Below are 15,713 nucleotides of genomic sequence, written 5' to 3' on the forward strand. Positions count from 1 at the left end.
CCTGTGCGGACTCCCGCTAGGGCGCAGGCCGCGGGCAGCCGGGAGCAGCGGGCGCGCGGGAGCCGACTGCCAGGCCCGGGTCCCTCGGCCCCAGCGGGGGCGCCCCGGCCGCAGCCCGCCGCATCGCGCTCGTGCAGACCCCAGCGGCCCCGGAGCGGCGCGCGGCGCGGGGAGAGGCCCGGAAGCGCTCGCCCCCTCCCCGCCCCCGCCCCCGGCTTTGTTCGGCCCTCGAGGCCGCGGGGCGGCTAGGCGCGCGCGGAGGCTGCGCTCGGGGCGCGGCCCGGGTCCCGGCCGGAGAAGCCGGAGCGCCCCCTCGGCGAGGGCCCGCGTGGGGCTGCGGGCGGCCGGGCGCGCCTGGCACCCAGCCGGGTCAGGGCTGCGAGAGCGGGCCGAGCTGCCGGGCGAGAGGAGCCGCGAGAGACAGGGGGCACGGCGAGCGCGGGGAGCGCCGGGGGCGCCATGGCGGAAGGCGGGCGCACGGGCGGCTCTTCAATGTCACCAGCGAAATGGGTTCCATATGTCCGGCCCAGCGGAGAAGGGAGGGGAAGGGAGAGAGTTCTGGGCAGGACGGGACGCGAGGTTGGGGGTGGGGGTGCGCCGTGGAGGGAGAGAGCAGGGGCGAGGGGGGAAACGGACGGACGGGAGAAGCGAGAAGGTTTGCATTTTCCAGGTTCCCTGGCGTTTTCTAAAGCTGCTTAGGCTGGTAGGAACTTTCTTTCCCTTTTTCCTTTTCTTTCCTGAAAGATGGGGGAGGGAGGAGATTAGTAAGGGTAGCATCCGTTTGTTCCTGCTGGGGGTTCTAGGGAGGAGATGTGGATTGGAGGTGAAAGGGAAAGTTCCTAGGTGGCTGGCAGATCAACTTCTTCTCCCCGTCCCTCAAGAGGGAAAGAAGAGACCAAACCCGCCAGGGGGAAGAGAGGCCAAGGAAGGATTCCAGGGTCCAGGTGTGAGAGCCTGACCCCAAATCACCACCACCACCCCGCCACCCCCGTGGAATTCTGTTTTGGGAGATTCCAGCCATTAAGTTCCTGATGGTGGTGGTGGAAGGGGAGACTGCCGGGCTAAGACAGTCTTGGCCATCCCTGACACTTGGGTCCCTACCCCAGCTGCCTCACACCTGGTTTAGCACCCCCGAGGGTCTACTCTAGAGGCAGTTGCTTCTGGGACCGCTGGGCTTTGGGCAGCTGCCTGGAAAGAAAGCACTGAGTCTGGAGAAGCTTCCAGACCCCTGCAGCCCTCCCCTCTCCCCGTGCCTGCCCTCCCGAAGGGGTTGGGCTCTTTCAACATGTCTCTCTCTTCTCTCTCCCTCTCTTTCTCTCTCTCTCTCTCTCTCTCTCTCTCTCTCTCTCTCTCTCTCTCTCTCTCTCTCTCCCCCTCTGCCTTTTCTAACCATGTCTGTTGTCCCTTTCTCACGGCCTCTTTGTCTTCACATACTCTGCCTCTCTGTCTTCTGTGAGTTTAAACTGAGCCCGTGAAAGAGCAGTATCTCCAGAAATCACTTCTGGGCTCACTTATTAGGCTGCTCCTCTCCTCGGGGCAACTGTGGAGCCCTTGGCCTCAGGGCCCTTTCATCTGCAGGGAACACACATCCTTCCATCACAAAGGCATTCTCTTCTACAGAGAAGGGGGCAAAGTCAGTGGTTTCCTTTCCAGTTCCCTCCTCACTTAAGTGTGTGTGTGTGTGTGTGTGTGTGTGTGTGTGCGCGCGCCCATCCAAGTTGTGGGGGTTCCTTGCCCCAAGAAAGCCTCCCTGCCTCTCTGACTGGCCTTTGTCTTTATTCTCCCTGTCATCCACTCCTTGGGCTCTGCCTTAACTTCTCCCCTCAGAAAAGGATCCTGCTGTTTGCTCTCTCTGGGGCCCTCCCTCTTTCCTTCATCATCGCTCTCCTCGTCTTTTTATTCAATTCCTCTGATCGCTAAAGCGCTGGCAGCCCAGCCTCTTAAAGCCATGGTGATCACCACTATCATGACTAGAGAAGGACACCAGTGGAGTCTGGAGGGAAGATGGACTCAGCAGCTTTCCAAAAGCCCCTCCGTCAAATCCGTTCTACCTCATGCCCTGAACGGCACAAAAGCAAATGGGCTGCATATGTGCAGAACGGATAGAGGCAGGGTGCTTCATGGCTAAGTAAACCAACTATTTATATATCTAAAACAACAACAACAAAGTCCTTCCAAACTTGCTGATTTGGGGGTAGGCCTATGTGCCTGGATGGAGGGCATCAGGCCTCACGTGGAGAAATTCTGCAAGGAGCCAGCAACTACAGGATAATGGTGGAGAGGGATGGTCTCCCCGCTTTGTCTCTCCAGAGGGAAGACTCTGAGTGTGAGTTGGGGAAAGGAAAGGGGAGGGGGTATCCCCAGGGCCAGAAGAGACAAAGACCTGAAGGGGGCTGAGAGAATGGAGAGGAGAACAGGGGGGATCAGACCTCCTTGTCACAGACAGGCAAAGGCAGCGGGGGAAGGGAGACAGAGAAGGAGGCACAGTTGGTAACACAGGGGTAGAGGTCTGGAGGACCGGCTCCCAGCTCACCCCCAGCTCTGACCTGTCCCAAAGAGCAAACCCTTCAGCCTTCCCCTTTTGTTCCCATCCTCCAAAACAGGCTGGATTCAGAAGCTAATAAAACACAGGGGTCTACCCTCTTCCTTCTCCCCTGTGTCCCTCCTCCTCTCCAAGGAAGAGGTAATCCTTCCCCCTTCTCTCAGGGATTCCAAGACTTTGACCTAAGTTCTGGAATGCTGCTTTGGGGGTGAACTCACCCTCTCCACATTTACATTTCCCCCCCAACTTCCCAAGTGAGGGAGAAATACATACTGGCCCCTCACACCCAGTGTCTGTGGGATCATCCAACACTGAAAGAGGGAGCCTGAAGGGTTGGAGCCCCCATCCCTCAGGTCTGCCTCCCCCAGCCTCCCCCCCCCCAAGTCTCCAGTCCCGTCAAAGCTGCCTCTGAGACCACACTCTCCCCGGTTCCTTTTATCCAGACTAGGTAACACCACACCCATCCCAGCCTAGGGTCTTGACCTCTCCTCTTTTTCCCTAAACCCTTTTCAGCCCAGACTCCCAATCTGGGAGGCCACCTCCACCACACACCCACAAATCTGCCCGTTAACAAGGACGGGGCTCAGCGCCACTTGGAACAGAGCAGGAGAGCGAGCGCCTGGACGTTCCAGGACCGAGGCCTAAGCCGCCACTCCACGAGGCTGATGCTATGAATAATTAACACCTGGGTGTGGCGTCACTCTAATTTTTCTCCTCGAAGGTTTACACTAGCAGGCAGAGTTAAATATCACAGATAATAGTGGCTATAAAGTCACTTGGCCGGGCTCCAGCCAGAAAAGGAAAAGCCAGCAGCCCAGACCACTTGGCAAAGGCTCTGGCCCTCTGCTCCTCATCCATCACAACTTTGGGGTGCAGTGTAGAATGTCCCCAGAAGCTACCTCTGGCTTTGCTCTTGACCCTCAGGCTCTTCCCTAATGGGGAGGGACTGAGACCCCCACATGAAACCAAAGGGGAAAGTTGCCAGCTCTCCCCCTCCCAATCTGCACCCCATTTGCTCCCTCTTTGGAGGGGGGCTTAGGGAGGGGAACACACCCTACGTCCTGGAACCCTCACCAACTTTCTTGGGACGACCTGATTCCTGGCATATTTCTTTTCTAGAAAAACTTAGAGAACTTCTCCCTGCTTTAGCCCCAAACACACAGAGTCCCTCACTGCTGAGGAAACTTTCTTTGTTTCAGGAGGTCGAAGGAAGGCTACTGGGGTGTGAATTCATTTCCTTGTTTTGTTAGCCAGGAGGGTGGGGAGCCAAGGCTTTCAGCTTCTCTCCCTGCCCTTCACTCTCTGCCCCCATTGTCTCCCCCAATTTGGGGAGCTCCTTCTCCACCCTCGATACCCCGCCATACACATCGATCCTACAGATGACGCTTCAGGACTACAACCGAATCCTCCCAGCCCCCTTCCCATTGCACAGGGCTTCAATTTGGTCCCCATCGATTACAAAAATCTTTGCCTCCAACTCCAGCCATTTCTCCCTCCGCCTCCACCTCTCTTGCCCCCAGGCTCCTTCTGCTTTCAGAGTTGGGTTCTCTACCCCGGGCTGGAGTCAGAGCAGCCAAACTCCTGGAGGGGAACCGCTGAAAAATGAAGCTCTGTCTGCTGCTTCAGGAATGTTGGCTCTATCGGGTTTGCAAATATAATTTTTATATTAGGTCGTGGTCTTTGACTGGGTTTATATGCCAATGAGGCATTTCTGGTTTACCAAATTTATACAAATCTCGCCTTAATTGATAATCACAGATGCTGTAATTTAAGACCTCCAGCCATAGAGCTTTCATATTAACTGCTGATATATTACTGTAAATCGTCTGAAATAACCAACTCCTGGGAGCAGAGCAGAGAGGGAGGAAGTGGCTCCGAAAGCGAGTCTCTCCCGGCCACAGAAATAGCCTAGCTTCCACATCATTTTCCGTGAGAAATGATTTATCGAAGACATGGCCATAAACAACACAACTCGCTCACAAACACACACAGATGCGTGCGCGCATGCACACGCACACACACACACACACACACAATGGCTGGCATGCCGGTCGAGAAGCTGACACCCATATTGCTATAAATCAAGAAAAAGGTTGGAGGAGAGGGAGAGAGAGAGAAAAAGAGAGGGGGAGAGAGAGAGAGAGAGAGAAGAATATTCCTAAAATCTCTATGCAATGCCTCAATGGGTATAAACACACAGAGCACCGTGTGAAGAGAAATGGCAGGAAATGAAGATGGCAATTTGTCACATTTTACGACAATAACATTAATAACAAACAATAAATTTACATGGACATATAAGACGCGGTAGGTAGTGAGAAATCCCTTCTACTTACAATACCCCAGCCCGCGGTGTGGCTCCGGCTGCGGGGCTGTTTTATTGCTGCCTCCCTCTCTTTTTCTCTCTCTCTCCCTCTCTCTCCCCCTCTTTTTTTTTTCTCGGGGTACAGGCTTGTTTTTCAAAGGACAGTTGAATTGCACGTCAGAAACAGGGAGACCGAGCCTGCGATTTTCCTGACGAATACATATCTATTCTGCAACCTCGGCATTAATTATTTAATGAATCACGTGACCAGGAGGGGGAAGGGGGTCTTTCGATTTCAGGCTCAAAGGACCACTATGACCTTCCCCTTCAGGAGGAGAAATTTTCCTGCAAAATAGGTTCCCCCCAACCCACCAATGGAAGAGTAGTGAGTTCTCCTTCTCTCTCCCACATTCACATCTATACGTACTCTACCTATAGGTCCCTAACCTCCCCCCAGACACACACTTACCCACAGCCCACCTCTCCTCTCTCCCTTCTCCTCCTGCTTCTGCTTAGTTCGTGGAGGTGCAGAGATAGTCTGCAGGGGCGTCTGGGGGGTGGGGGTGGGGTGGGCACGGAGCCCTGCTCCAAGCCCCTGGATTTCTCAGCTTCCAGTTCTTCTCTCTGCATCCTTTCAGATCAAGATTCCCCCCCAACTCCGTTCTCTCTCTCACTCCTAGGATATTGATTTTAGTGGGACCCACTCCCCTCTTCCTAAAAAAGCAACCACATTTCTAAAGGGACCGGCTTCAAAAGAAACACTTCCTAAGTCCAAGTTACATATGTATAAAGAATGGGGCTTCTGGCTTTAATTCTCCTTCTGATCTTTTGTGGCACCTTTGGAAGGGGCAGAAAAGGGACAGCGTGAAGAGATGACTCTGGAGCTCCCAGAACTGAGAATAACCACAAGGGGGACTTTTTCCCCCCGTTGTGTTATTATTACCATCACAGGGAATCAAATTCTAGTGACCCACTGAGAATACGCTCTCAAGACAAAGACCCCAGACTAAGGTATTTACACAAAAGAAATGGACACTCAGTGTCTCTCCACCTATGTCATACCCCATCTTGGTGACCCCCTTCACCCCCAACACACCAGTGAAGACAGCCGCCGAAGATTTGAACTAGAGGGGAAGAAAGAGGCTTTGAAGTCAGCCTGGCAGCCCCGGGTCCCTATTTCCCAGGTGTTAGTACCCTGAGCTCCCAATCAGCAGACAATGGAGCCTGATCAAGGGGGAAAGATTGGGGGGTGGGGGTGGATCTCATAATAAAGGGTTAAACACAGGGACGACAGGAGCAATCCATTCCCTAGGCCTAGAGAGAGAAAGGGACACATACTCCTTCATCCCAGATGTAAACAAAATAAAACAAAAAATCCCCCAAACCTTCACTTACAGCTTGGCCCCCGAAGGAACAGACCAGTTACAACCAGAATCGGAGTCCCGGGCCACCATGAGGGGTGGGAGTGCAAAGGGGAGCAGAAAAGACATTCCTGAAGAAGCCCCGCTCGGCACATTCCCAGCCTTATCTTCAGCAGCTCCGGGCGCAGCGTGGCCTCCGCCGCCAGAGCAGGCGGGATCGCAGAATACAGCAGAATACACTCGGCTGAGGCTAGGGGAGCAGGGGCCGAGGGGTCGCCACCGGTTTGTCTGGAGAGGTCTGAACCACAAACAACTCAATGGGGAGAAGGCTGAGGACCCAGATGCCTTAACAACCCCCAGAGAAATAGCCACCCCGCCCGCCGGCCCCGGTAAGTTCCAGCTGTGGCGGCCGGGCGGCCCCTGCCTGCTCCTCGGAATCCCCGCGCCCGACGCACGGGTGGGGCGCCGGCGGGCCCCCGCACTCTGTAGGGGGGTGGTCGGCTTTGATTGTCCAGATACAAAACACAGACTGGTATTGAATTCAGCCTGCTCCCGATGTGGGCCCTGCGCCTGGCTCCAGCCAGGGCAACTTCTCGCAAGGTCCTGGCCACAAATCCATGAAAAAGGGTCCCCTATAGGAAAACAGTCCACTAGAGTCTGAAAGGAAAAAAAAAAAAAGAGAGAGAGAGAGACAGAGAGAGAGAGAGAGAGAGAGAAAAAGAAGTCATAGGCAGGAGCATGGGAAGACAGCAATCTCTGAAACCTAGAAATTATCTTTAAGGACAAGAAAAAGAACAGCAGAATGACAGGAAGGCAGGCCAGGCAGGTTCTGTTAAAATGCCCACACTCTTTTCGGATCCTGGGAATGTCCGTGTTCAAATAAACAAGCTCCTGAGCGAGCGGAGCGCTTTCTTGCTGCCGATAAAGCGAACGCTGGTTCTGCGAGAAAGGCGAGACTGATTTACGAATCTGAACGCGCCGGTTTTATGGCTGATCACAAATCCGTCAGCGCTCAACTCACGCTGGGAAACTTCCCAACTCTGTTTTCCAACCAGACTCCCCTCCCGGGCTGGCCGCTCTTCCCAGGGAGACCCACCACGGGCGCTGGAGCGGCCTCTGGCCCAGTAGGTACAAGTAGGAGGGCCACCGGGAAGGGCCCAGGGACCTGGAGGGAAGATGAGGAGTGCCCCTGGAATTACAGAAGGGGAACACATCCAGCTGGGGAGCCTGCCAGAGGTGCTCAGCCCTGAAAAGACTGGGGGTCTGGGAGTGAGGGAAAAGGGAAATCTCGAAGCTCTTGCCTATGGGGCTGAAACCCTTGAATGAACCCCAAACTTCCCTTCCATTGTTTCCCTCCTCTTTCCCTTCCATGGACCCCTCACACTGCAGACAGCAGCTCCTTAAGTCCCAGGTGACTACAGCTTCCTCACCTGGGCCTCTAGAGGGCCCACAGTTGGTTATCTGCCCTTATGAGTAATGGGTGCATATCTCACATGAGCCCCAAACATTTGCAGTCCAGGAGCGGCCCAGCTCCCTTCCTACTCACTCCCTCTCCTGCCTGAGGCCTCCAGCCCCTGCATGTATTCCACCACTTAGGGACAAAGGAGATGGTACCAACCGATGCCACTTACTTCTTGCCTGAGTTAGAGTCCCTAAGTTACAGGAGACAGTTTTACAAAATGCAAATCAATACCCCACACATCCCAGCAAGGTTCTGTCTCTCCTAGTTTTAACTGAGGGAACGTTTCCTCTCTTCCCAGCTGGAGTCTCAGTCTGTCTGTCTGCCTGCCTGTCTGTCTCTCTTTGTCTCTGTCTCCTCCTAAGAGAATGCCTGCTGGTGTGGATTTTAAGATACATCAGGTAGAACAGAGATTTGGAAAAGCTCCATGTTAGCAAATTCTCCACCCACCTCCTGAAATTAAAAGTTGCTAAAACTTTGGTTAAAGTGGCAGAGCTGTCCCTGGAAATGGGCAGAACAGCCTGTCCTGACCCTTCTCCCATCTCTCTTGCTCCTCTGGTGGGGAGGTATCCATGGGCTCTGTGAGTAGCTGGGGTGGGACTGGGGATTAGGGGAAGAGGGCACAAGTGATTAGAGGAATAGCTTCCTAAACAAAGGAACTTCAGAAAATGGGTGGATTTGGATATGAGACCTTGAGAGAAAGCCTCCAAGGGACTGCTGGGGGGGGGGCTTCCCCCTCTTTACAACCCAGGGGCTTGTTCCCTTAGCCCTCTGAAGCCCTATGGACCTCTCCTGTCACCTCTCTTTGTCTTTCTTCCCTCAGTTCCCTCCAAGAGAAAGAGGAAAGAAGGAGGGGTGAGCTGGACGTGGAAGGGGCGGCAGTTAGAACCTGGCCTAGGAAAGGAGTTCTATACACAGACCCGGATCAGCACCCTACTTCCCTTCCCCAGCTGCACCCCTGAGCTAAAATTTTTACTCCTTTTCTCCCCGATGGGCAGTCACAGAAAAACAATCCAGAAATTCCCAGATAGCAAAGAAAGGGTTGGGGGCTAGAGGGAGATGCAGAAGGTGGGCCACACAACAGCCCAAGGACCCCTCCCTGCAGAAGTATGACTTTCCCTCCTGGGCAGGAGGCGGGAGCCAACACACTGTCCAGTCTCAGAGAGGTCAAGGGGCTTCCGAGGTCATTTTGTGGTTCTAATACTGAGCTAATCGCCTAGAAAACGTGGCCTCTCCATGAACTCTCTCTCCTGCCAGCCTCCTGCCTCCAAACTCTCAGTGAGCCCCAGGGTAAAAGGGCCAGCACATTCAGGTCTGAGACAGAGCTCACTGGCTCCCTCGCCCTCAGAAGCAGGGCCCCACAAGGGAGAACAGAGCCCCCAAAACAAGAGAGCAAAAGGAAACCAAACTGAACACTGAGCCTCCAGGAAGAAGAGGGGGCAGAGTTGAAGAGGAAGATTCCAGCATCAACGAACCTGGCCTGTAAACGGAACAGTTTCCTGCTCCAGAGTTGCAAATATTTGTCCAGAATCCCAAGCTAGACACAAAAAGAAAGAAAGAAAGAAAAAAATGAAGACATCTACCTACGCCCTGCTCCAAGCCTGGGGCATTCCATCCAAGACCTGCATTCCATTTTTCCAGGAGGCGGCAGTGACAACATCTCCCCGGTAAACAGACATATGGGACACAAGCCCCCAGTGTAGACAAGCGAAGTCACAGAACACAGGGGCCACATGTGCGTGTGGCCAAACACGCACACATGCACGCGCAAACACGCTGAAGCTCCCCAGGCCCGCCTGCATTTTCCAAAACCTGAAAAGCCCTTCTGAGCTGCCTCACAACCAGCCTTCTCTGGGGTTTTTCAGGGGCCCTGACACCTCAGTTCCAAGCAGTTCAAACACTCTCCAGGTGTGAGGCCCTTCTCTCTCCATCTGACCCAAGCATCAGTCATCATAAAAGGCAGCAAATCTGACCAAGCGTCCACCATAAAAACCCCGCGAAGAAAGTTGAAAAAGGAAAAGAAGGAGGCGAGAGAGTTTCTTCTTTCCTTTGTAAAAAGAGCTCATAAAACGATCAAAAAAAAAAAAAAAAAGAGAGAGAGAGAGAAAAGACAGCCCAGGCGGGGGCTTTGTTACCTTTGCGCCTCTCGCCTCCTCTGGCCTGAATTCTGCGGATCCCATTCATGACGAAGGGCTTCTTCCAAACTGAGAGAAAAAAGTTTTCAACTTTATGGTTCCAAATTTTTTCCCCCTCGCAGATCCGGGAGAGCCAGCTAACACTTTTTTCCCCCAACAGCCGGTCTGCGGAGATTTGCTGTTGAATAATAACAAAGGAGAGAGGATACGTATTTAAAGAAAAGAAGTGATTAATGGTTTTCTGTATAATTCTCACATTTTTCTTAGCTCTTGTCTACACAGAATGGCTGTGAACTTTAAGCTCCATAGAAATCTTTTTTTTATTCTATTCATACCTTCCAAGGAGCAGCTTTGATTTGGCTCTATAGAGACATTCCTGGGGGGGCATATGCTTTTTAAGAACTATTTTCCCCCTCCACTAAGGGCAGCCGCATCCCCTGGCCACTGAACATCACACCGCGATCCCACCGAAACAAAGCTAGCTGCTCTGAGCCTCCAGGTCCGGGCGATTTTTTATGGGGCTTCCTGCAGCATTTCAACGGGGCCCTTCTACTGCCCTTTCCCCGCGCTCCGACACCGGCCTGTGGGTCCTGGGCCCTACCCGGCCTCGCAAACTCCCGGGCACTGCAAACCGGAGGAATACAAAAGAAATAACAATAAAACGTGCTGGTGGATTCAGCTATGTTTATTTTCTGGAGAGAGACGGGGACCGAAAAACGACTTTTAATTGTGTATGCTCTCTTGAGCCGCAAGCTTTTTGGAGGCGGGTGGCAGTGTCCTGGCCCACCCCAAGACCAGAGACCCCGAGGCTGGAGCCCTCAAACCTTAGCACTTCTCTGGGGGTGTTGCCCCAAAGTGGCCCGAGCCTGACAGAGCTTGTGAGGGTCATCGGCACCCCCAACCCCTTCCCCCACTCCATTCTAGGGGTGACCGGGGACCTCAGAGACAGAAAGCTATTTGGTCCCCAGTCGTACTTTCGATACTTTCTATGAGAAAGAAAATGAAAATTAATACAGGAGCAGGGCTTCACAGAAGAGGCCATTTGTCTTCTTGATTATCTATTTGCTTGTCAGGGCTTGAGCTATGGCGCTGGCGAGCTCCTTTGTAATATAAAAATACTCTGAAAACCTGCAAACACCCAGAAACATCTGTGCAAAAAATTAGACTCATTAAAGCTTTAAACACCTCAGAGGAAAACGATACCTTCTTAGGCGGGAGGAAAGAGGCCGGCCTCGCAGAATCCTCCCTCCGAACCTTAATAAGCAAAGAGTCGTCTGTCTAGAAAGAGACAGCTTAACCGCATTTTATTTGCTTATGACAAATAAATCACGATATGAAAGGCTTTGCCATACTTAAGCCTCTCGTGTCCTACAATGAAACATCCCCCCACCACCACTAGGGATTGGAGTCAGCCCTCCCAGTACTTTCAATCCATTTTTGGACTGGAGGGGAAAAATTAAAAGCCCCAAACAAAACACATCCACCCCAAAAGGAAGACAAACGAGCTACCACAATTTGGAGTCCTCTGAGATAGAAAGTCCCCTTGGACCCTTTGAAAAAAATCCTCAACCACATCCAGCGTGAGGCCGGATGCACCGGGATGCTTAACATACACATTGGGTAGCATTTGTCTGGATCTCTACATCAAGGTTTCAACAAAACACGCCGTGCTGGTCACAAGAAACCAAACATTTATTTCTATTGTCGCTCTGTACAGGACACACATTTTCACGCCAACGAAGGGATCTAGACTCAGGCAGCCCCAGAACTAGGAAGGGGCCTGGTTTGGAATGTCAGAGAGAGAACAGGAGAGAGGACACACATGACATAAAATAATAATAATAATAATTAATAATAATAATAATAATAATAATAATCAATGCAAAACAAGGATAAACTATGGGAGAGGTCTCTGCGACACCATCTCCCAGACCGGGAGGGGCACCACGTTTTATTTGCTAGTTTCACATTCGTTTGCAGTCTAGGAGAGAGGGCCTCAGCCGTCCAACTCTAGATTGGCGAGAGGGTCGCGCCCAGCTCCCAGAACTCAAGTGGCCCCTCGCTCTGCCAGGAATGGCTTGACCTTCCAGAAGAAGGCCTTCCCGTGTCTCCGGGTCTCTCTTTTTCCTCGGACTCAACTTCCCTGCCTGCTCCTGCGTTGCCAAGGCCACCCCCGCGTCCTGTCCCCTTCCTGCTGCCCCCCACCCCAGCCCCTCGGTGGAAGGGGGTGAGAAGTCAGTGTGCCTGTGAAGGGGCACGGAAGGGGAGGAGTGTGTGTGTGTGTATGGTGTGTGTGTGTGTGTGTGTGTTACCGTGGCCAAAATACTGCGCTATCTGGCAGTCACAGGGTGCTTTCGCTGGGTGTCAGGAATGGGGGACAAAGAAAGAAAATCCAGGCTGTCTTCCAGCGGCGGCAGCAGAGGCGGCGGCGGCCGAGCCGGGCCTCATTTGTTAGCCGGGTGTCGAGGTAATGGTCGCCACCGAGGCCCGTCCTCTCCTCGGCAGAGTAAACAAGACAGATGGGCCTGGGCCTGGCGTGATTAAAGATGAAACGTGGATCCGTCTTCGCCAAAGCTGAAAGCGAGGAGGGCAGCCTCCTCCTATTTCTCTTGCTGTCTTCTTTCTCTTCTTCTTTCTCCTCTTCTTCTTCTTCGTTTTCTTCTTCCTCTTCTTTTTTTAAGGAAGAAAGTAAGAGACTTGAACCTTGCTTCTGGGGGGGCCTCACCCGGCTCCCTATTGTCATTTCTATAAATAAAGCTTCCCCTCCCCCGCCTCTGCGTTTATTCGTGTAAATAGGTGAAGTGGGGGGAGGGCAGGTAGGCTTCTGCGGACCCAGGCCCCAGGGTCCCCTCCCGCATCTCCCCCCTTTCCCCCCGCCCGGCGCTCACAACCCACCCCCGCCCCGAGGTTCGCGGCTCCCGTGCGGGGGGCACTAGAGCGCGGGGGGGCCTCCGTTGGGCCGGCCAGGGGGCCCTCCGGCTGCGCCTGCGGTGCCACCCGAGCGGATCTTCGTGTTGGGCAACTTGTGGTCTTTTTTCCACTTCATGCGCCGGTTCTGGAACCAGATCTTGATCTGGCGCTCGGAGAGGCAGAGCGCGTGGGCGATCTCCACCCTCCGGCGCCGCGTCAGGTAGCGGTTGTAGTGAAATTCCTTCTCCAGCTCCAAGACCTGCTGGCGAGTGTAGGCTGTCCGAGAGCGCTTGGGCTCCCCGCCGGCGTAATTGGGGTTTACTGGACACACACAGAGAGAAGGAGAAAGAGAAAGTTTTATTGCCCCGAAAGGGAGGAGGGAGCGCTCTTTCTTCCAGCTAACACAGCGTCTCCCTCCCTCCCTCTCCCGCCACCTCTCCTTCCTCCAGAGGGGGGTGGGGACGCAAAGGGAAGAAAGCGGCCCCCAGGAAGAGAAAGAGACCTCAAAGTTTTGGAAGCTTGTGTTGTCTCCACGTTGCTGTTTGGGTGTCTGGAGAGGGGGTGGGGGGAGAGTGAGGAATCTTTCACAAGGTTTTAACCGCTCCTCTCTGCCCCCTTGGCCTGGGGCCCGGGATGGGAGAATGAGGGGTGAAAGAGGGAGGGGGGCTTCCCTAAACCTTTCTTCTGTTAGTTCCCACCCTCTGTGCTCAGATTCCATGCAGTGCCTGCCCCCGGTAAAAACTTTTGCCCACTTCTGGAGCCAAGGAGCCAGACTAGAGGAAAGAAAGGAAAAAATAAATACTGGGAGTTGACTCAACTCTCCCCTCAAATACAGATTACCTCCTCCTCCTCCTCCTTCTCCTCCCCCACCCCACGCACCCCTCCCCAACTTGCAACTTCACTGAGACTGCATCTCCCTGGCGAAAAAGTCGCTGGTGAGAATGGCAGAGAGGATGGGGGAACCGACTTCAAAGGCGCGGGGCCCACCAGGCCATAAAAATTTATGGGGGATGTAATTATGTGGCTCTGAAAACAGGCAACCGTAAATCTCCGGCAATGGCGAGTTTATAGCGGGGACAATTGGCTTCCCCCAGCTCCCCCCCCCCCATGCCTCCGAGGTCCCTTCGGTGTAAAGCACCGGGGGTGGGAGGGGGAAGGGGTGCCCACGCACTCACCCGTGCTCACGTGAACTTTGCGCATCCAGGGGTAGACGACGGGCTCTTTGCACGCGGAGTGGGACGGGCTGGGGTGCAGGGGGTTCTGGGCGCAGGGAGGCGGCGGGGGGCTGCTGCTGACCGCCTCGCAGCGCTGGCCGGGCTCCGGGAGGAGGGCCCCGGAGGGCGGCGGCGCAGGAGCCCGAGGGGACAGCCCGGGCGGTGGCGGGGGCGGCGGGGGTGGCGGCGGAGGCGGCGGGGGCCCGGGGTCCCGGCAGGCCGCGTAGCGCTGCACGGTGCACGCCGCGCGCCGCCCGAAGCCCGCCTCCGGCTGGAAGCTGCTCTCTCGCCTCTGGCCGCCGGCGTAGTACCCCGGCGAGTGGTCGCTGGGTAGGTAATCGCTCTGTGAATATTCCTCGCACGGAGGGAACTTGGGGTCGACATAGTTTGAGTTGATCAAAAAAGAACTCATAGCCATTAATTTCTGGGAATTGCCCACAAAATATACTAAAATTTATTCCGACCCCTGACTCGTTTTCCTGTTTCCGAAAGCCCTCCTACTTACTGTCAAGTGAACAAAGTTAGGAGCCCACGTGATCCTCGGAGCCAATGGCCGCCCCGCCTGCGATTCCCGGATAAGGAAATCTGCTCACCCGGACCCTACTCCAGCCAAAGAGGTTTATTTCCCCTTCTTCTCTTTCCCCCTCCCCACCCACCCAACACCAGGATTTACATAGGGCTCCTGCGGGGCGACCGCCTTCTCGCCTAGCTCTCTCCGGGATCAGAGAAAGAGAGAGAGAGAGAGAGAAAGAGGGGGAGAGAAAGAGAGGAAGAGGGCAGGTTGCCGCCGGAGGGCCTGTTGGGGAGCTGGGCCGAGAACAATCCCTGGATCCCCTCGGAACTTGGGGCTCTCTGTGCAGCCCCCTCCTGTCCTGCCTCATCGCCCGCATTCTCCGCCTTCCATAGGCCCCCATCCCCTCCTCTCGACGGGAAGGAGCCCAGGAGTCTGTGTGGGGAGTTAAGTGAGGGGCAGACTGGGGGCTCCGCCTATAGAGGGGAACCTACATGGGGGCGAGAGGGCACTGAGCACCGGGCTTTTCTCTGCAGTCGCCTGGGGAGGGGTAAGGGAGTGAGAGAGGAGGCGTCGGGAGCAAGCAGGCGGGTGCAGGAGGGACTTGTCAGAGATGAATGGAACCGCGGGCGGATCGATAGGAAATTCATGCACTAATTCGGGGAGACCTCGCCTTCCAAATCGCATTTAGCTGCGCTATTAGTTTGGCTGTGTCAGTCAGTCCTTCCGTTCCCCCCTCTTATCCACTCCTCCCCTTACCCCACACGGCCCACGCCGGGACAAACGACTTGGTTTCCCCACACTGAACATGAGTAAGGGAGTAAAAATCTAGCAACTTTTCAGAGCACGCTGAATAGCAATTTGCTAATTCCAGAACCACCCGAGCAATGCTAACCATGGTGTCCAGACGTTCTAACTGCCGCTAAAGCAGCTGCCTCTGGAGTGAACAGAAATCTCACATCCTTATGATACTGGGGGTAGGAGCCCTAGGGATGACCCCCACACACAATAACACCCCTTAGTAATTGCATATTTCCAGGGCATCTTATTCTGATCCCAAACGAAAAGGCGACCTCAACATCCGTTTGAAAAACGATTTTCTTTGCCTTTGCACACTGACAACAATAGTAATTTTTTCTGGATTTTCAGTAAAGCCTCCCTAATCCCAGAATAGAGAATAAGTGGGCTTGGGGGAGAGGATAAGACACCACCACCAATATTAACCTATTAAGAGAAGTGAACAGGGACCAGGGTCAGGCACGGGACATTTCAGGTA

The 15,713-nt window shown here is 54.2% G+C and overlaps 3 protein-coding genes across 5 annotated transcripts in view; all 3 read right to left on the bottom strand.

The window, feature by feature from the left end:
* HOXB3 (homeobox B3) overlaps window positions 1–9,926 on the bottom strand; it is a 25,010-nt gene extending 15,084 nt beyond the window's left edge. For 2 of the 3 annotated variants that reach the window (XM_045813780.2, XM_087854469.1), the window contains exon 1: window positions 9,803–9,926. The gene's annotated coding sequence lies outside the window, so the exon portion shown is untranslated. Of the gene's footprint in view, window position 1; window positions 162–9,802 lie in introns of those variants that run through there. The other variant, XM_045813781.2, reaches the window with a different exon arrangement.
* Window positions 9,745–15,713, bottom strand: part of HOXB5 (homeobox B5) — a 22,193-nt gene continuing 16,224 nt past the window's right edge. The window contains exon 3 of the transcript XR_015721300.1: window positions 9,745–9,980. The gene's annotated coding sequence lies outside the window, so the exon portion shown is untranslated. The remainder of the gene's footprint in view (window positions 9,981–15,713) is intronic.
* On the bottom strand, window positions 11,471–15,625 carry HOXB4 (homeobox B4). Its single transcript, XM_045813793.2, has 3 exons — window positions 13,888–15,625; window positions 12,698–13,033; window positions 11,471–12,472 (listed from the first exon to the last, which is right to left on the bottom strand). Exons 1-2 carry the CDS (start codon window positions 14,342–14,344, stop codon window positions 12,735–12,737), a joined length of 756 nt encoding a protein of 251 aa, XP_045669749.1. The 5' UTR covers window positions 14,345–15,625; the 3' UTR covers window positions 11,471–12,472; window positions 12,698–12,734.

The sequence above is a fragment of the Ursus americanus genome, chromosome 23 (genome assembly GCF_024610735.1).
Source record: "Ursus americanus isolate L20-20 chromosome 23, mUrsAme1.1.p, whole genome shotgun sequence".
Taxonomy (NCBI): domain Eukaryota; kingdom Metazoa; phylum Chordata; class Mammalia; order Carnivora; family Ursidae; genus Ursus; species Ursus americanus.